General features: G+C 40.8%; 1 protein-coding gene across 1 annotated transcript; it reads right to left on the reverse strand.

Annotated features, from left to right (window-relative positions):
• Positions 1 to 17,501: 17,501 nt before the first annotated feature.
• LOC133261219 (olfactory receptor 2AG1) lies at positions 17,502 to 18,913 on the reverse strand. Its single transcript, XM_061439734.1, has one exon. The coding sequence runs from the start codon at positions 18,626 to 18,628 to the stop codon at positions 17,858 to 17,860; it is 771 nt and encodes a 256-aa protein (XP_061295718.1). The 5' UTR covers positions 18,629 to 18,913; the 3' UTR covers positions 17,502 to 17,857.
• Between the last annotated feature and the right edge of the window lie 3,168 nt (positions 18,914 to 22,081).

Genomic DNA, 22,081 nt, shown 5'->3' on the forward strand with positions numbered 1-22,081 from the left:
AAAAAGTGGGCAGATCACCTAAACAGACATTTCTCCAAAGAAGACTCACAGATGGCTAATAAATACATGAAAAAAAAATATTCAACATCACTTATTATTAGAGAAATGCAAACCAAAACTACAATGAGGTTATCAACTCACACCAGTCAGAATGGTAATCATCAAAAATGTCTACAAACAATAAATGCTAGAGAGGGTGTGGAGAAAGAGTAACCCTCTTGCACTGTTGGTGGGAATATTAATTGATACAGCTGAAGGAGGAAACAGACAGAGCTGGACTCCATCTTAGGCCAGGCTGCGAACATTAGGCTACACACATGGTCACCCTCCCAATGGACTCTGAACTTTGTGCCCGGTGTCTACAGAAATGGCATACCAATGGAAAACCAGACCCCTGGATAAAAGAGCCTCAGGACTTGTACTTGGACTCTCCATTGCCTAAAAGAATATGCTAATTATCTCTGTAACAGAACAAAGTGGTAAATTCCATTATGTTTATCGGGATATGACCACAGGCCTATCGATAAATATCCACTGTTTATCTAGTCTTGTGACACATGAATCACAGGTTAACTTTGATTGTATCTCTCTTTTACCTTGTCCAGACTAGTTTCAAGGAATTTGGGGAGGTGGGTTTGAGCAAGTACACTTAGGGTATATAATAAGGTTTTCACAAAAACTGGTCAGGGTCCTTGGCTAAGAGGAGAATCTGCCTTGGGCCCGCCCGTGTAATAAACTGCACTCCACTATCTGCGTTGTCCTTCTGAGTGAGTTTGTTTCCCAGACGTGTGGCTACAAGAGTCGTCCACCACCAACTCTCCCGGAGTTTACTCAAGTCCATTGAGTCCAAGACGCCATCCAACCATCTCATCCCACCTTTGTCGTCCCCTTCTCCTCCTACATTAAATCTTTCCCAGAATCAGGGTCTTTTCAAATGAGTCAGTTCTTCGCATCAGGTGGCCAAAGTACTGGAGTTACAGCTTCAGCATCAGTCCTTCCAATGAATATTCAGGATTGATTTCCTTTAGGATGGACTGGTTGGATCTCCTTGCAATCCAAGGGACTCTCAAGAGTCTTCTCCAACACCACGGTTCAAAAGCATCAATTCTTCGGCTCTCAGCTTTCTTTATAATCCAACTCTCACATCCATACATGACTACTGGAAAAAACCATAGATTTGACTAGACAAATCTTTCCTGGCAACTCTGCATTTTAATATGCTGTCTAGATTGGTCATAACTTTTCTTCGAAGGAGTAAGCATCTTTTAATTTTATGGCTGCAGTCACCATTTGCAGTGATTTTGGAGCACAAAAAAATAAAGTCTCTCACTGTTTCCACAGTTTCCCCATCTATTTGCCATGAAGTGATGGGACCAGATGCCACAATCTTAGTTTTCTGAATGCTGAGTTTTAAGCAAACTTTTTCACTCTCCTCTTCCACTTTCATCACGAAGCTCTTTAGTTCCTCTTCACTTTGTGCCCTAAAGTTGCTGTCATCCGCATATCTGAGGTTATTGGTATTTCTCCCAGCAATCTTGATTCCAGCTTGTGCTTCCTCCAGCCCAGCATTTCTCATGATTTACTCTGCATAGTAGTTAAATAAGCAGGATGACAATATACAGCCTTGATGTACTCCTTTCCTGATTTGGAACCAGTCTGTTATTACATGTCCAGTTCTAACTGTTGCTTCCTGACCTGCATACAGATTTCGCAGGAGGCAGGTCAGGTGGTCTGGTATTCCCATATCTTTCAGAATTTTCCACAGTTTATTGTGATCCACACAGTCAAAGCTTTGGCACAGTCAATAAAGTAGAAGTAGATATTTTTCTGGAACTCTCTTGCTTTATCCATGATCCAGCAGATGTTGGCAATTTGATCTCTGGTTCCTCTGCCTTTTCTAAAACCAGCTTGAACATCTGGAAGTGCACAGTTCACGTACTGTTGAAACCTGGCTTGGAGAATTTTGAGCATTACTTTGCTAGCGTGTGAGATAAGTGCGATTGTGCAGTAGTTTGAGCATTCTTTGGCGTTGCCTTTCTTTGGGATTGGAATGAAAACTGACCTTTTCAGTCCTTTGGCCACTGCTGAGTTTTCCAAATTTGCTGGCATATTGACTGCAGCACTTTCACAGCATCATCTTTTAGGATATGAAAGACCTCAACTGGAATTCAATCACCTCCACTAGCTTTGTTTGCAGTGATGCTTCCTAAGGCCTACTTGACTTTTCATTCCAAGAAGTCTGGCTCTAGGTGAGTGATCACAGCATTGTGATTATCTGGGTCGTGAAGAACTTTTTAATATACTTCTTCTGTGTATTCTTGCCACCTGTTCTTAATATCTTTTGCTTTTGCTTCTGTTGCTGCTTCTGCTGCTAAGTCGCTTCAGTCGTGTCTGACCCTGTGCGACCCCATAGATGGCAGCCCACCAGGCTCCCCCGTCCCTGGGATTCTCCATGCAAGAACACTGGAGTGGGTTGCCATTTCCTTCTCCAGTGCATGAAAGTGAAAAGGGAAAGTGAAGTCGCTCGGTCGTGTCCGACTCTTAGAGACCTCATGGACTGCAGCCTACCAAGCTCCTCCATCCACGGGATTTTCCAGGCAAGAGTACTGGAGTGGGGTGCCATTGCCTTTTCCATCTGCTTCTGTTAGGTCCATACCATTTCTGTCCTTTATTGTGCCCATTGGCATGAAATGTTCTCTTGGTATTGTTGTAGCCATGCGTTCTGGGAAACAAACTCACTTAGAAGGACAATGCAGATAGTGGAGTGCAGTTTATTATACCAGCGGGCTCAAGGCAGAGTGTCCTCTTAGCCAAGGACCCTGACCAGTTTTTGTGAAAACCTTATATACCCTAAGTGTACATGCTCAAACCCACCTCCCTAAATTCTCTGAAACTAGTCTGAACAAAGGAAAAGAAAGGTTCAATCAAAGTTAACCTGTGATTCGTATGCCTTAAGCCACGTAGTTAACAGTGGGCAATTATCAATAGGCTTGTGGTCATACCCCAATAAGCATAATAGAATTTATGATTCTATTCGGTTACATAGATAATTAGGGTATTATTTTAGGCGACAGAGAGTCTAGGTACCAGCCCTGGGGCTCTTCAACCTGGGGGCTCTGATTTTCCAGTTTGTATGTCATTTCCATAGATACAGGACATATAGCTTAAATTCCATGGTCCAGCTCAAAATGGAGGCCTGCATTCAAGATGGAACCTGTTCTGTCTGTTTCCTCCTTCAGTATCTCTGATTTGCTTGAAGAGATCTCTAGTCTTTCCCATTCTATTGTACCCTCTATTTCTTTGCATTGATCACTGAGGAAGGCTTTCGTATCCCTCCTTGCTATTCTTTGGAACTCTGCATTCAAATGGGTATATCTTTCCTTTTCTCCTTTGCCTTTCTCTTTTTTTTCTTTTCATAGCTATTTGTAAGTCCTCCTCAGAAAACCATTTTGCCTTTTTGCACTTCTTTTTTTGGGGGATGATCTTGATCCCTGCCTCCTGTACAATGTTATGAGCCCCCATCCATAGTTCTTCAGACACTCTGTCTATCAGATCTAATCCCTTGAATCTATTTGCCATTTCCACTATATAATCATAAGGGATTTGATTTAGGTCATACCTGAATGGTCTAGTGGTTTTCCCTACTTTCTTTAATTTCAGTCTGAATTTGGCAATAAGGAGTTCATGATCTGAGCCACCATCAGCTCCCGGTCTTGCTTTTGCTGACTAGATAGAGCTTCTCCATCTTTGGCTGCAAAGAATATAATCAATCTGATTTCGTTGTTGACTATCTGGTGATGTCCACCCGTAGAGTCCTCTCTTGTGTTGTTGGAAGAGGGTGTTTGCTATGACCAGTGCATTCTCTTGGCAAAACTCGATTAGCCTTTGCCCTACTTCATTCTGTACTCCAAGGCCAAATTTGCCTCTTACTCCAGGTATTTCTTACCTTCCTACTTTTGCATTCCAGTCCCCTATAATGAAAAGGATATCTTTTGGGGGTGTTAGTTCTAGAAGGTCTTGTAGGTCTTCATAGAATCATTCAACTTCAGCTTCTTCAGCATTACTGGTCCCAGCATAGACTTGGATTATTGTGATACTGAATGGTTTGCCTTGGAAACGAACAGAGATCATTCTGTCGTTTTTGAGATTGCATCCAAATACTGCATTTTGGACTCTTTTGTTGACTGTGATGGCTACTCCATTTCTTCTAAGGGATTCTTGCCCACAGTAGTAGGCAAGAATCACCAGTAGGATTCATGGTCATCTTAGTTAAATTCACCCATTCCAGTCCATTTTAGCTTGCTGATTCCTATGTTGACGTTCACTCTTGCCATCTCCTGTTTGACCACTTCCAATTTGCCTTGATTCATGGACCTGACATTCCAGGTTCCTATGCAATATTGCTCTTTACAGCATCAGGCTTTACTTCTGTCACCCATCACATCCACAACTGAGTGTTGTTTTTGTTCTCGATCTGTCTCTTCATTCTTCCTGGAGTTATTTCTCCACTGATCTCCAGTAGCATATAGGGCACCTGCCAACCTGGGGAGTTCACCTTTCAGTGTCCTATCCTTTTGCCTTTTCATACTATTAATGGGGTTCTCAAGGCAAGAATACTGAAGTGGTTGGCCATTCCCTTCTCCAGTGGACCACGTTTGGTCAGAACTCTCCACCATGATCCATCTTGAGTGTTGCTACATGGCATGGCTCATAGTTTCACTGAGTTAGACAAGGCTGTGGCCCATGTGATCAGATTAGTTAGTTTCCTGTGACTCTGGTTTTTAGTCTGTCTGCCCTCTGATTGAGAAGGATAAGAGGCTTATGGAAGCTTTCTGATGGTAGAGACTGACTGAGGGAGAGTTCAGGTCAGATCAGTCGCTCAGTCGTGACCAACTCTTTGCCACCTCATGAACTGCAGCACGCCAGGCCTCCCTGTCCATCACCAACTCCCAGAGTTCACTCAAACTCATGTCCATCGAGTTGGTGATGTCATCCAGCCATCTCATCCTCTGTCGTCCCCTTCTTCTCCTGCTCCCAATCCCTCCCAGCATCGGAGTCTTTTCCAATGAGTCAACTCTTTGCATGAGGTGGCCAAAGTACCAGAGTTGCAGCTTTAGCAACATTCCTTCCAAAGAAAACCCAGGACTGATCTCTTTTAGAATGGACTGGTTGGACCTCCTTGCAGTCCAAGGGACTCTCAAGAGTCTTCTCCAGCACCACAGTTCAAAAGTGCTCAGCTTTCTTCACAGTCCAACACTCACATCCATACATGACCACTGAGAAAACCACATGCTTCAATAGACGGACTTTTGTTGGCAATGTAATGTCTCTGCTTTTCAATAAGCTATCTAGGTTGGTCATAACTTTCCTTCCAAGGAGTAAGCATCTTTTAATTTCATGGCTGCAATCATCACCTGCAGTGATTTTGGAGCCCCCCAAAAATAAAGTCTGACACTGTTTCCCCATCTATTTCCCATGAAGCAATGGGACCAGATGCCATGATGTTAGTTTTCTGAATGTTGAGTTTTAAGCCAACTTTTTCACTCTCCTCTTGGCTTTTTAGTTCCTCTTCACTTTTTGCCATAAGGGTGGTGTCATCTGCATATCTGAGGTTATTGATACTTGTCCCAGAAATCTTGATTCCAGCTTGGGCTTCTTCCAGCCCAGTGTTTCTCATGATGTACTCTGCGTATAAGTTAAATAAGCAGGGTGACAATATACAGCCTTGACGTACTCCTTTCCTGATTTGGAACCAGTCTATTGTTCCATGTCCAGTTCTAACTGTTGCTTCCTAATCTGCATATAGGTTTCTCAAGAGGTAGGTCTGGTGGTCTAGTATTCCCATCTCTTTCAGAATTTTCCACAATTTATTGTGATCCACACAGTCGAAGGCTTTGGCATTGTCAATAAAGCAGAAATAGATGTTTTTGGAACTCTCTTGCTTTTTTGATGATCCAGCAGATGTTGGCAATTTGATCTCTGGTTCCTTTGCCTTTTCTAAAATCAGCTTGAACATCTGGAAGTGCACAATTCACGTATTGCTGAAGCCTGGCTTGGAGAATTTTGAGCATTACATTACTAGCGTGTGAGATGAGTGCAATTGTGTGGTAGTTTGAGCATTCTTTGGCATTGCCTTTCTTTGGGATTGGAATGAAAACTGACCTTTTCCAGTCCTGTGGCCACTGCTGAGGTTTCCAAATTTGCAGGCATATTGAGTTCAGCACTTTCACAGCATCACCTTTCAGGATTTGAAGTAGCTCAACTGGAATTCTATCACCTCCTCTAGCTTCATTCATAGTGATGCTTTCTAAGGCCCACTTGACTTCACATTCCAGGATGTCTGGCTCTAGGTCAATGATCACACCATCGTGATTACCTTGGTCATGAAGCTCTTTTTTCTACAGTTCTTCTGTGTATTCTTGCCACCTCTTCTTAATATCTTCTGCTTCTGTTAGGTCCATACCATTTCTGTCCTTTATCGAGCCCATCTTTGCATGAAATGTTCCTTTGGTATCTCTAATGTTCTTTAAGAGATCTCTAATCTTTCCCATTCTGTTTTTTCCTCTATTTCTTTGCACTGATCGCTGAAAAAGACTTTCTTATCTCTTCTTGCTATTCTTTGAAACTCCGCATTCAGATGTTTATATCTTTCCTTTTCTCCTTTGCTTTTCACTTCTCTTCTTTTCACAGCTATTTGTAAGGCCTCCCCAGACCGCCATTTTGCTTTTTCACATTTCTTTTCCATGGGGATGGTCTTGATCCTTGTCTCCTGTACGATGTCACGAACCTCTGTCCATAGTTCATCAGGCACTCTATCTATCAGATCTAGTCCCTTAAATCTATTTCTTGCTTCCACTATATAATAATAAGGGATTTGATTTAGGTCATACCTGAATGGTCTAGTGGTTTTCCCTACTTTCTTCAATTTCAGTCTGAATTTGGCAATAAGGAGTTCATGATCTGAGCCACAGTCAGCTCCTGGTCTTGTTTTTGCTGACTGTATAGAGCTTCTCCATCTTTGGCTGCAAAGAATATAATCAATCTGATTTTGTTTTTGACCATCTGGTGATGGCTATGTGTAGAGTCTTCTCTTGTGTTGTTGGAAGAGGGTGTTTGCTATGACCAGTGCATTTTCTTGGCAAAACTCTATTAGCCTTAGCCCTGCTTCATTCCATATTCCAAGGCCAAACTTGCCTGTTACTCCAGGTGTTTTTTGACTTCCTACTTTTGCATTCCAGTCCCCTATAATGAAAAAGACATCTTTTTTGGGTGTTAGCTCTAAACGGTATTGTAGGTCTTCATAAAACCGTTCAACTTCTGTTTCTTCAGCGTTATTGGCTGGGGCATAGACTTGGATTACTGTGATATTGAATGGTTTGCTTTGGAAACGAACAGAGATCATTCTGTCATTTTTGAGATTGCATCCAAGTACTGCATTTCGGACTCCCTTTTTGACCATAATGGCTACTCCATTTCTTCTAAGGGATTCCTGCCAGCAGTAGTAGATATAATGGTCATCTGAGTTAAATTTACCCATTCCAGTCCATTTTAGTTCACTGATTCCTAGAATGTCGACATTCACTCTTGCCATCTCCTGTTTGACCACTTCCAATTTGCCTTGATGCATGGATCCTTGATTCATGGACCCTTCCAGGTTCCTTGCAATATTGCTTTTTACAGCATCGGACCTTGCTTCTGTCACCAGTCACATCCACAACTGGGTATTGTTTTTGCTTTGGCTCCATCCTTCATTCTTTCTGGAGTTATTCCTCCACTGATCTCCAGTAGCATATTGGGCACCTACTGACCTGGGGAGTTCCTCTTTCAGTATCCTATCCTTTTGCCTTTTCATACTGTTCATGGGGTTCTCAAGGCAAGAATACTGAAGTGGTTGGCCATTCCCTTCTCCAGTGGACCACATTCTGTCCAATCTCTGCACCATGACCGGCCCGTCTTGGGTGGCCCCATAGGGCATGGCTTAGTGTTGAGTTAGACAAGACTGTGGTCCATGTGATTAGATTGACTAGTTTTCTTTGATTATGGTTTCAATGTGTCTGCCCTCTGATGCCCTCTCGCAATACCTACCATCTTACTTGGTTTCTCTTACCTTGGACGTGGGGTATCTCTTCACAGCTGCTCCAGCAAAGTGCAGCCGCTGCTCCTTACCTTGAACAAGGGGTATCTCCTCACTGCCGCCCCTTCTGACCTTGAACATGGAGTAGCTCCTCCATGTTCTGAGGGGGAAACTGGGTCTTATTCTGATGGGCAGGGCCAGGCTCACTAAATCTTTAATCCAATTTTCTATTGATGGGTGAGGTTGTTTTCCTTCCCTGTTATTTACCCGGGGCCAAACTGTAGTGGAGGCAGTGAAGATAATGGTGACCTCCTTCAAAAGGTCCCATACACGCTCTGCTACACTCCATGCCCCCAACTCTGCAGCAGGCCACTGCTGACCCATGCCTCTGCTAGACACTCCTGGGAACCCATGGGCAAGTCTGGGTCAGTCTCTTGTGTGGTCACTGCTCCTTTCTCCTGGGTCCTGGTGCCCACAGAGTTCTGTCTGTTCCCTCCAAAAGTCTGTTTCCCCGGTCCTGTGTAAGTTCTGGTGGCTCTATGCTGGGGTTAATGGCAACCTCCTCCAAGAGTGCTTATGTCATACCCAGGTCTGTGGCACCCAAAGCCCCTGCCCCTGTGGCAGGCCACTGCTAGCCTGTACCTCCACAGGAGACATTCCAACACAGTTCTGTCTCAGTCTCTGTGGGATCTCTGGGTCCTGGTGTGCACAAGATTTATTTGAGCCCTCTGAGCATCTCTGTCACGTATGGGGTTTGATTCTAAATGTGTTTTTGCCCCTCTTACCGTCTTGCTGGGGCTACTCCTTTGCCTTTGGACATGGGATATCTTTTCTCAGCCGCCGCTCCAGTGCTGTGCTGTATAATCACTTCCACTGTATCATAAGGGCTTCCCTGATAGCTCAGTTGGTAAAGAATCCGCCTGCAATGCACGAACCTCGATTCAATTGCTGGGTCGAGAAGACCCACTGGAGAAGGGATAGGCTACCCACTCCAATATTCTTGGGCTTCCCTTGTGGCTCAGCTGGTAAAGAATCTCCTTGACATGCGGGAGACCTGGCTTCAATCCCTGGGTTAGGAAGATCCCCTGGAGAAGGGAAAGGCTACCCAGTCCAGTATTCTGGCCTCAAGAATTCTATCGATTGTACAGTCCATGGGGTCACAAAGAGTTGGACACAACCAGTCCCATCACTTCATGACAAATAGATGGGAAAACAATGGAAACAGTGACAGACTTTATTTTGGGGGGCTCCAAAATCACTGCAGATGGTGACTGCAGCCATGAAATTAAAAGATGCTTACTCCTTGGAAGAAAAGTTATAACCAACCTAGACAGTATATTAAGAAGCAGAGACATTACTTTACCAACAAAGGTCCATCTAGTCAAAGCTGTGGTTTTACCAGTAGTCATGTATGGATGTGAGAGTTGGGTTATTAAGAAAGCTGAGAGCTGAAGAATTGATGTTTTTGAACTGTGGTGTTGGAGAAGACTCTTGAGAGTCCCTTGGAAAGCAAGGAGATCCAATCAGTCCCTCCTAAAGAAATTAGTCCTGAATATTCATTGGAAGGACTGATGCTGAAGCTGAAACTCCAATACTTTCGCCATCTGATGCAAAGAACTGACTCATTGGAAAAAATCCTGATTCTGGGAAAGATTTAAGGTGGGAGAAGGGGATGACAGAGGGTGAGATGGTTGGATGGCATCACCAACTCAATGGACGTGAGTTTGAGCAAGCTCCAGGAGTTGGTGATGGACAGGAAGCCTGGTGTGCTGCAGTCCATGGGTTGCAAAGGTCAGACACGACTGAGCAACTGAACTGAACTGACTGAACATTAAATCCCTTTTCAAAGCAGATAGGATATAAATAAAAATTTTTAAATTCACAGAAAAAAATCAAGACGACAGGGGACTTTTTTCTATTGGTACTTAAAGAAGGCTGTACAAGAAGAATATTAAAAATTTTATTCAATTATTTCTTACTTTTTAAATTTTTATTAAGGCACAAATTTTTACCCAATAAAATCTGCCTCTTTTTGTATACAGTTCTGCAATTTTTGACAAATGTATATAATAGCATATGTAAAAAGGGAAAGTGAAAGTGTTAGTCTGTCAGTCTTGTCCAACTCTTTAAGACCCTTTGGACTGTACCTCACCAGGCTCCTCTGTCCATGGGATTCTCCAGCCAAGAATACTCGAGTGGGTTGGCATGTGTTCCTCTAGGGGTTGTCCTGAGACAGGAATCAATCCCACATCTCTTGAGTCTTCTGCAGTGCAGGTGGTTTCTTTACCTGCTGAGCCATCAGAGAAGCCCATAATAGAATATAACCACCACCAAAACCAAGATATAAAAGTTGCCTCAATGCTGCAAATTCTCTGGTGCCTTTTGATAATCATCCCATGCTCATCCAAGCCCTTGGGAACTCTCTGATGTATTTAGAGTCTCTCCTATTTTTTCCCTACATGTCATATGAATGGTATCGGATACTTTGAGTATTGCTTCTGTCACTTAGCATAATATGTTTTAGATTCATTCAAATTCTGCCATCTATTAATAGTCTGTTCTCATTTTTTGCTGAGTAACATCCAGTTGTGTGGCTTTATCATAGTTTCTTTATCCATTCACCAGTTAAAGGACATTTTTGTTGTTTCTGGTTATTGTTGTTAGTGGAAAAAGCCATTATAAACATTCATGTATAGGTTTTTGAGTGACTATAAACTGTTATTCACTTGGGTAAGTCCCTTGTAGTAAACTTGCTCTGTTGTGTGTTAAGTATGTGTTTAATTTGATTAAAAACTGTCCATCTGTTTTCTGTAGTGACTGAACAATTTTATTCTCATTTTGCATTTTTAAGCTATAAAATATGGGTTTTTAAATTAAAAATGAAGCGCATGTTGCCTGAAGTTTTAAATTTCATATCTCCCTAATTAGTATTTAAAGATAAAATGAAGAGTTTTGGAGAATGAGCAGGATTATTCATGCAAGTAAAAAGAAGGTGCAATTCAAGAGAGAAAGTCATACAGGGACACACACATACACTTAGGCCTGGAGACTGAGAACCTTAATGATAGTTAAGTCCTGTCTAGTTAGCATTCTGAAACTATTTACAATTATTTAATTTTTTCTGAGATATGTGGACTATAAAGATATACTGTATCTCCTATGGAATATAGATTTTAATCTCTAAGCCCTTTGAGGCTCATTGGTAATCACAGGTAACGATTCTAAAATTCACATTTTACACTTTTATAAAATATATACTATTATTTCTTTGTCAGAACAGATGAGACATATACCTCCGTCACTCTTGATACGCATGACTACAATGAGGTAGGGAAGGGAGGTGCTGTTGGCTGTAGAGGGGAGCCTGATTACAGTGATATGAGTTGTGAATGGTAGAGGAGGACCAGAAGGTGTAGGTACGGTGAAGTCTTTTAAGATGATTTGCTCTGAGGAATGGGGTAGTACTAGACCAGTACTAGAGACACCCTCTACCACTATACTTACAAGAAGAAAATACATAGTCAAGCAGTTATAAATAATAGTAATAATAAATGCAAAATAGGTAAAGATTATTAGGAATGCTAACAGGAAAATCAGCTATTTAGAAAACAACTAATTTAAAGTTTCACTATCCATAATGTATTTAAATAATATCAGAGAGATTAAAGTTTATTAAGCACATCTAAAGATTTATGGCAATATTATCTGAATTAAAAATGGAAATTGTAAGGGTACTATCACCTATAAAATACAAAGGAAAAAATGAATCCGTGACATTTTGTAAATGTTGTAACACTTCCCTATCCAACATATCCTACTACATATGTAATAAACTGAAAATAAATGTTTCCACGTATATAACTGCCAAATTGTCTAGGACCTTCCCTGACTTCACTGGTGGCTTAGATGGTAAAGTGTCTGCCTACAATGCAGGAGACCCGGGTTCGATCCCTGGGTCACGAAGATCCCCTGGAGAAGGAAAGGGCAATCCACTCCAGTACTATTGCCTGGAAAATCCCATGGACAGAGGAGCCTGGTAGGCTACAGTCCATGGGGTCGCAGAGTCGGACACGACTGAAGAACTTCACTTTGTCTATATAGGGCTACAGAAAAATCATTAGAATAAAACAAAATAAATACTATAAGTGAAAACACCTGTTACTTTTTGTTTATGTGCTTAATAAATTATCAAAGGGAGTTTATATAAGACAGGATGGAAAGAGTACAATGAGGCAGAGACTCTCACAAAATGCTAGCCGGCATGCAAAAGGTCTCTAACTTTCTCATAAACAGTTAGCTCTTTAAAATAAGAATTTCAAATAGTTTCTTTGCTTATATTCCATTTTTTACCCTTCAAGAATTTGACCTCACTTAAAATATACCCTTACGTAGAAAATTTGAAGGGAAAAAATTAAATGTAAGGAAATCCCTAAATACATTATAGAGGATTCATATGATGCTATTATGTAGTCATTTGAAATGAAGTTTTATCAAGACTATTTATTAGATATTCATATAACAGTTAGCATGGTTTAAGAACTATTTGCGAGGCACAGGTCTAAGTGCATTATCATCTTATTCAAGTCACCCTAAAACACGAGATCATCATGAGTCTTATTATTATCACTGCTTTTCAGAGGAACAAAATGAAAAATGAATGGTTTAATTTCTGTTCAAAGATACACAGGTATACATGGTGAGCAGAGATTAAACTCAGAACTCTGGCCACCTACCTCCCTAAGCCCCCCAGCCCTACACTATAATGTCCTCTCTCCAAAGGAAGAAACTTCACCAAATTTCAAGCAAAAAAAAAGCAAAACTTTGGCCAAAATGTACATAGCTATTCAGTAAACTGCATATAGATAAGCAAAAATGAATAGAAAACCTTATAGGTTTTCTCTTTCTCAATTTCTGAATTTCCTGTTTATATAATGAACTTGGACTAGTTCCATAGATTATTAGCTTTTATATTATCATTGATCTTAATACACCAAGTAATTTAAGACAGCTTCTGAAAAGAAAATATTTCTGAGTTTTAAAAAAGCACTACCTCCCCAAATAATTTCAATTAGGTGAGCCAGGAAAGTTCACAGTTTTTATTATAAATATTTCCACACAGGTAAATCAAATGATACAAATAAAGCATATCTAAATTAGCATAAGGTGCATTATAATGATAGCTTTCCTTTCCTGTGGACACAAACAAAGAAATATACTCACCATACAATTGTTATGATTTTTTTAAATTTTAATTTAATTTTTAAACTTTACAATATTGTATTAGTTTTGCCAAATATCAAAATGAATCCGCCACAGGTATACCTGTGTTACCCATCCTGAACCCTCCTCCCTCCTCCCTCCCCATACCCTCCCTCTGGGTCATCCCAGTGCACCAGCCCCAAGCATCCAGTATCGTGCATCAAACCTGGACTGGCGACTCATTTCATACATGATATTATACATGTTTCAATGCTATTCTCCCAAATCTCCCCACCCTCTCCCTCTCCCACAGAGTCCATAACACTGATCTATACATCAGTGTCTCTTTTGCTGTCTCGTACACAGGGTTATTGTTTCCATCTTTCTAAATTCCATATATATGCGTTAGTACACTGTATTCGTGTTTTTCTTTCTGGCTTACTTCACTCTGTATAATAGGTTCCAGTTTCATCCATCTCATTAGAACTGATTCAAATGTATTCTTTTTAATGGCTGAGTAATACTCCATTGTGTATATGTACCACAGCTTTCTTTATCCATTCATCTGATGATGGACATCTAGGTTGCTTCCATGTCCTGGCTATTATAAACAGTGCTGCAATGAACATTGGGGGTACACATGTCTCTTTCCCTTCTGGTTTCCTCAGTGTGTATGCCCAGCAGTGGGATTGCTGGATCATAAGGCAGTTCTATTTCCAGTTTTTTAAGGAATCTCCACCCTGTTCTCCATAGTGGCTGTACTAGTTTGCATTCCCACCAACAGTGTAAGAGAGTTCCCTTTTCTCCACACCCTCTCCAGCATTTATTGCTTGTAGACTTACGGATTGCAGCCATTCTGACTGGCATGAAATGGTACCACATAGTGGTTTTGATTTGCATTTCTCTGATAATGAGTGATGTTGAGCATCTTTTCATGTGTTTGTTAGCCATCTGTATGTCTTCTTTGGAGAAATGTCTATTTAGTTCTTTGGCCCATTTTTTGATTGGGTCATTTATTTTTCTGTAGCTGAGCTGTAGGAGTTGCTTGTATATTTTTGAGATTAGTTGTTTGTCAGTTGCTTCATTTGCTATTATTTTCTCCCATTCTGAAGGCTGCCTTTTCACCTTTCTAATAGTTTCCTTTGTTGTGCAGAAGCTTTTAAGTTTTTAGGTTCCATTTGTTTATTTTTGCTTTTATTTCCAATATCCTGGGAGGTGGGTCATAGAGGATCCTGCTGTGATGTATGTCGGAGAGTGTTTTGCCTATGTTCTCCTCTAGGAGTTTTATAGTTTCTGGTCTTACGTTGAGATCTTTAATCCATTTTGAGTTTATTTTTCTGTATGGTGTTAGAAAGTGCTCTAGTTTCATTCTTTTACAAGTGGTTGACCAGTTTTCCCAGCACCACTTGTTAAAGAGATTGTCTTTAATCCATTGTATATTCTTGCCTCCTTTGTCAAAGATAAGGTGTTCATATGAGCGTGGATTTATCTGTGGGCTTTCTATTTTATTCCATTGATCAATATTTCTGTCTTTGTGCCAGTACCATACTGTCTTGATAACTGTGGCTTTGTAATAGAGCCTGAAGTCAGGTAGGTTGATTCCTCCAGTTCCATTCTTCTTTCTCAAGATAGCTTTGGCTATTCACGGTTTTTTGTATTTCCATATAAATTGTGAAATTATTTGTTCTAGCTCTGTGAAGAATACCATTGGTAGCTTGATAGGGATTGCATTGAATCTATAAATTGCTTTGGGTAGTATACTCATTTTCACTATATTGATTCTTCCAATCCATGAACATGGTATATTTCTCCATCTATTAGTGTCCTCTTTGATTTCTTTCACCAGTGTTTTATAGTTTTCTATATATAAGTCTTTAGTTTCTTTAGGTAGATATATGCCTAAGTATTTTATTCTTTCCGTTGAAATGGTTAATGGAATTGTTTCCTTAATTTCTCTTTCAGTTTTCTCATTATTAGTGTATAGGAATGCAAGGGATTTCTGTGTGTTGATTTTATATCCTGCAACTTTACTATAATCGTTGATTAGTTCTAGTAATTTTCTGGTGGAGTCTTCAGGGTTTTCTATGTAGAGGATCATGTCATCTGTAAACAGTGAGAGTTTTACTTCTTCTTTTCCCATTTGGATTCCTTTTATCTCTTTTTCTGCTCTGATTGCTGTGGCCAAAACTTCCAAAACTATGTTGAATAGTAATGGTGAAAGTGGGCACCCTTGTCTTGTTCCTGAGGAACAAGACTTTAGAGGAAATGCTTTCAATTTTTCACCATTGAGGATAATGTTTGCTGTGGGTTTGTCGTATATAGCTTTTATTATGTCGAGGTAAGTTCCTTTTATTCCTGTTTTCTGGAGAGTTTTTATCATAAATGGATGTTGAATTTTGTCAAAGGCTTTCTCTGCATCTATTGAGATAATCATATGGTTTTTATTTTTCAATTTGTTAATATGGTGTATTACATTGATTGATTTGCAGATATTGAAGAATCCTTGCATCCCTGAGATAAAGCCCACTTGGTCATGGTGTATGATCTTTTTAGTGTCTTGTTGGATTCTGATTGCTAGAATTTTGTTAAGAATTTTTGCATCTATGTTCATCAGTGATATTGGCCTGTAGTTTTCTTTTTTTGTGGGATCTTTGTCAGGTTTTGGTATTAGGGTGATGGTGGCCTCATAGAATGAGTTTGGAAGTTTACCTTCCTCTGCAATTTTCTGGAAGACTTTGAGTAGGATAGATGTTAGCTCTTCTCTAAACTTTTGGTAGAATTCAACTGTGAAGCCATCTGGACCTGGGCTTTTGTTTGCTGGAAGATTTCTGATTACAGTTTCAATTTCTGTGCTTGTGATGGGTCTGTTAAGATTTCCTATTTCTTCCTGGTCCAGTTTTGGAAAGTTTTGGAAAGTTGTACTTTTCTAAACGTAAAACCAGAAACTATAAAACTCCTAGAGGAGAACATAGGCAAAACACTCTCCGACATACACCACAGCAGGATCCTCTATGACCCACCTCCCAGAATATTGGAAATAAAAACAAAGATAAACAAATGGGACCTAATTAAACTTAAAAGCTTTTGCACAACAAAGGAAACTATAAGCGAGGTGAAAAGACAGCCTTCAGAATGGGAGAAAATAATAGCAAATGAAGCAACTGACAAACAACTAATCTCAAAAGTACACAAGCAACTCCTACACCTCAATTCCAGAAAAATAAATGACCAAATCAAACAATGGGCCAAAGAACTAAATAAACATTTCTCTAAAGAAGACATACAGATGGCTAACAAACACATGAAAAGATGCTCAACATCACTCATTATCAGAGAAATGCAAATCAAAACCACTATGAGGTACCATTTCACACCAGTCAGAATGGCTGCTATCCAAAAGTCTAGAGAAAAGGGAAGAAAAGGGAACCCTTTTACACTGTTGGTGGGAATGCAAACTAGTACAGCCACTATGGAGAACAGTGTGGAAATTTCTTAAAAAACTGGTAATAGAATTGCCTTATGATCCAGCAATCCCACTGCTGGGCATACACACCAAGGAAACCAGAATTGAAAGAGACACGTGTACCCCAATGTTCATCACAGCACTGTTTATAATAGCCAGGACATAGAAGCAACCTAGATGTCCATCATCAGATGAATGGATAAGAAAGCTGTGGTACATATACACAATGGAGTATTTCTCAGCCATTAAAAAGAATACATTTGAACCAGTTTTTATGAGGTGGATGAAACTGGAGCCTATTATACAGAGTGAAGTAAGCCAGAAAGAAAAACACCAATACTGTATACTAATGCATATATATATGGAATTTAGAAAGATGGTAACAGTAATCCTGTATACAAGACAGCAAAAGAGACACTGTTTTATAGAACAGTCTTTTGGACTCTGTGGGACAGGGAGAGGGTGGGATGATTTGGGAGAATGGCATTGAAACATGTGTAATATCATATATGAAACAAGTCGCCAGTCCAGGTTCGATGCACGATACTGGATGCTTGGGGCTGGTGCACTTGGACGACCCAGAGGGATGGTATGGGGAGGGAGGAGAGAGGAGGGTTCAGGATGGGGAACACATGTATACCTGTTGCGGATTCATTTTGATATATGGCAAAACCAACACAATATTGTAAAGTTAAAAAAAAAAAAACTCAAGAAAAATACACAACACATAACTCTCACTGCTATTATATTTCCAATGCTCACTTGAAACCTGGGAACTTCCACATTCTGTTTTATTCATTTCTCTACTTTAATTTTCATTTTGTGGTATAAAAATGGCCCATTAGCTTTTCCCACTCTCTCAACATAAGTATTTGTACAAATGTAGTCACAAATTGATTACTCTTTCCAACTAATTGTTTTAACAACCATCTACCTAATAAACAAGAAGCCCAATATGTCTTATGAGGCTACTTCTCTCTACAATTGTCTAAGAATCCAGTCAAATGAGAGCAGCTCTCCTCTGATGTAAGAGGTTATTGGAGTTTGATAAGACTTCTATAAGCTACCATTATCACAGCCACATGATACTTAGTTCCTACCACCTCCACTTGGCAACTCTGTCAGGAGTGTGTCCACAGCATATATCTACCCAGGATTCTTCTTAAGGCCTCCATGACCTCTTTATTCCTCAGGCTGTAGATAAGGGGGTTCAGGGCTGGGGTGACAACCGTGTAGAAGACAGAGACGATGTTGTCTTGCTTGGGACTGTGGAGGGAACTGGGCAGAACATACATGAATGTGGCAGCTCCATAGAACATCCCGACCACTGTCAGGTGGGAAGAGCAGGTGACCAGAGCTTTCTGCCTCCCTTCATTTGAGGGCATGTGGAGCACAGTAAGTAGGATTAGTGTGTAGGAGGCAAGGATAGCAACAAGAGGAGGAATCAAGAAGGTCACACCCATCACATACACCGTGAGTTCATATATGGAAGTATCTGCACAGGCCAACTTCAACAGAGGTGGAATCTCACAGAGCAGGTGGCTGATCTCACGGGCTTTGCAAAAGGGATAGTGCATGGTGTACACAGTATATACAATGGCACTAAGGGTTGCCAAAATCCAGGATGTGGCCACCATGAGCCAGCAGACCCTTGGCCTCATGAGGACCATGTAGTTCAGAGGATGACAAATGGCCACATACCTGTCATAGGCCATGAAGGCCAGTAGGAGGTCCTCTGCACCACCCAGGGTCAGTGCCAGAAACATCTGAAGGGCACAGCCCACAAAGGAGATGGTGTTTTCACTGAGCAGAAAATCCATGAAGGCCTTGGGAGTGACAACAGACGTGAAGAGGAGGTCCATGAGAGAGAGCTGCCCGAGCAGGAGGTACATGGGCACATGGAGTCAGGCATCCATTGTGATGGCCAGGAGCAGAAGGCAATTGCTGGTGAGGGCCAGCATGTACAGGACTGTGACTGTAGCACAGATCAGCTCAGGAGACAAACTGTCATTCAGAATCCCCATCAATATGAAGCCACTTCCCAGACTGGAGTTCCAGTGCTCCATTCTGTGTTGTTTATTTAGTTGCCTAGAACCAAGTAGATTCTAGGTGAATTTTTGTTAAGATGGTTGCAACATTTTGTAACATCAGAGGCCCCACAGAATGACCAATATGAGTCCAATATGGTGATTCCTTTCCCACTGGTAGCTAATTTTATTTCTTGATCTCTGTTTCTTTTAAGTATCTTGAAAAGAACCATCTGAATGGAGAACAAGCATCACGTTAACAGCTAAATATTCAAAGATCACTAGATAAGAATATTATTCAGGATATCAAACCTGAATATGTATCTCCCCAGAAATTCAAATTACCTTTCTCATTGCAATATATCATTATTCAGGTATGCATGCTCTTAATAATTCTTATACCTATGCTTTAGGTATAATGTTTGACTGATGATTTAAGTACCCAGTCACTGTTCTGTGTACCTATTTTGAATATGAAATACTAAAACAAGAGCATCAGTGTGATATCAATAATGTACCTCATTATTTTTTTCCATACACCGTATGTCCACATTGATTTGCAGCCCCCAAAGCTGTAAACAGCCTTATTAGAAGAGCTAAAGTATGCATCTTAGTTCACTGGACCAGCCCTACAGTCTCCATGTGCCAAAGAGGGGAGATAATTTAGATTGTCTGAGACTATGGAATAGTGTGCTTGAGGTGATGTCACTTTCAGAACTTAACCTTTAAAATCAAGGCAAACATAGCTGTTTATTTTATGACATATTATAATAAATGTGACCCTGGGATTACTCAGAAATATGAAAAACATAAGGAATTGATGAGGAAGCTCAGATTGTTTGGGGGAGAAATAGGGAAAATTGTAGGAGAAAAAAGAGCATGTGTTGTATTTGTAACAAGCTCATTAACCTTAGCTTCCCTCTCTTTCACCATTTTGAGTCCCCAAACTACAGAGCCAGGGTATCCAGACTGCACTGAGGACCCCCAGGGGGAGGAAAAAGAGCTCCTGTTCTGAAAGCTACCATGGGTGTCTGGGACTCATTCTCAGAGAGAAGCTTTCTAGAACAGGGACATGAGATTGACAGAAATCAGTCTCACGCATCATGGAAACTGGGCAGATAAATCCAGATTTGAACATATCTTAAAAAGTCTGTAAGTGAAGCATATTTCTAAAACTCACTTTCCTCTATTATGTCATATATTTTGACATTTCCCTAGTTTCCATTGACTTCTACAAAGTCCACAGAATCTTAATAGTAAAGAGGTACTAAAGCATGTCACAAAACTATCATCTGATCTTAAATGGTCCTTCAGAGGCATATATTATAACATAGCTACAAATATTTTTATCAGATGCCAGCAAAGCCTATGAGGTCTAAAGACAGATCTTAATGCTACCACCAGGAAGCAGATACCCTGGTCTGGGATGTAGCATAGCATTTTCCATCAGGCCTCACTGATTCCTCCTCATATTTAGAAAACAAAGAATAGAGGAGTTTGTGATGAGGTATAGAGCCCAAGCACCAGAGAACCTGGAGAACAGAGTAGCTGAAGTTCTTGGGATCTGCACTGGGCTCCATTTCTCAAGTCAAAATTCCTCAAGACTGCCCTCTTCCCTGAAAGTGAGACAATACTCTTACCTGAGGTGGTTAAATGCCAGCTGCCTGACAACATGGACAACCTGGGGATTGTTTGAGGGTCAAAGAAGATGCAGTAGAACACAAGAAGGAAGATGGGACTTTTTCAGCCATATCCAATAGGTTTGATTTTGCTAAGCGATGTTAAAAGTCTGAGGGGTCTGACCAAGGTCGATTAGGACTCCTTCCGTTCCTTCAGTTCCTCTACAGGTCTGCTCTGGAAATGCAATACTTGCTGACAGAGCCAACTGAATCCTTCTGACTTGGAGAGCTTCTACAGAACAAGAGTATAGCTGTCCTGTTTTTACACCTGTGGAAAAGTAAAAGAAACTGCTTCTGTCACACAGCTCCTCAAGTAAAAGTTTCATCTATCTATTGTGCATTAGTCAGACAGAGTTCATGGGTACTGACGCTCAGACTTTTATTTACTCTTGCTGGGGTCTGGGAGGAAAAATGAAAGCAGTGGGAATCGGGAGGAAGTAGATATTAGAAGGGCTGCTCAAAGGAGACCGTGCAATGACTGATCTCACTGTCCCCAGGGCCAACACGGAGCCAGGGCCTGTCCTGGGGGAGGCTGCCCAGTTTCCTCATCCCATGATCCCACTCCCTCTGTTCTACCCCTGTGTTTAGAGGGACTTAGCCTAGCCTCTCAGCTGAAATGGCCTTCCCTGGAAAGGCTGGTCCAGGAAACAGGATGGTAATGAGTCCCTTTGGGCCTGTTTCCTGGCCCTGTTTCCTTGTACTTTTCTCTCACTAAATGAGCTTGGAGGCCCTGGGTTTCTACGTCACCTAAGGAAGACACTGATGGCCCATTTCCAAATTACCGACTGAAATGAACAGGAAGAAAAGACCCTTTCGTGGTCAATCAGTCCTCTGCCCCAGATTTAAGGTGGGTTTTGAGGCATCTGTGGGACGTTGCTTCCCACCTTCACCCCCGTGGCCTCACTTATCATCTTCTTAGCCTGGACTATTTAATTCAACATGACTGTGCTCTGTGGAGTCTGTAATTACCCAGTCTTCCCTCCATGACCTTTGGCAATCTGTCTTGTCCTGTACATACGTATGTGTGTTGGTGTTATATTGTGTGCCACAAGTGACATTTGAAGAGAAAGTGTGGGACTTTGTAAACATTGAGCAGGCAATAAAAAAAGTTATCCAGACAGTACTGAATATGGAGAATATCAGTGTTAATGAAAATCTTTAAAATTCTCTCAAAGAAACAAGACAGATTTCCCACTGATAAAGACAGAAGGTAGTGGACTTTTCACTGGAGTCATAGGACAAAAGAGAAATATCTTCAAAAGTGCTGAGGGAACATAACTGCCCGCACCGAGAGTTCTCTGCATGGATAAAAGCATCAGTAGGGAGTGAAAAAAAATTACAAACAAAAGTATAAGGCTTTACCACCAAAGATGCTTGAATATAATAATTTCATCAAGAAGGAAGGTGATGCCTAGGGATGTGTATATATTACAGGGAACAATGATGAACACAGTAATTGGCTCAACAAATGATCTGGCAAGTTTAATTGACAGAATAAATACAATTGTATTTCAAAACTATAACACTAAACTCTTGACAAAAAACAATATGGCAGGGGACTTTTTCTACTGGTACTTAAAGAAGGTCGTAGAAGCAGGATATTAAAAGCTTCATATCCTTCTATTTACAATTATCTTTT

This window comes from Bos javanicus, chromosome 15 (genome assembly GCF_032452875.1).
Source record: "Bos javanicus breed banteng chromosome 15, ARS-OSU_banteng_1.0, whole genome shotgun sequence".
Classification (NCBI taxonomy): domain Eukaryota; kingdom Metazoa; phylum Chordata; class Mammalia; order Artiodactyla; family Bovidae; genus Bos; species Bos javanicus.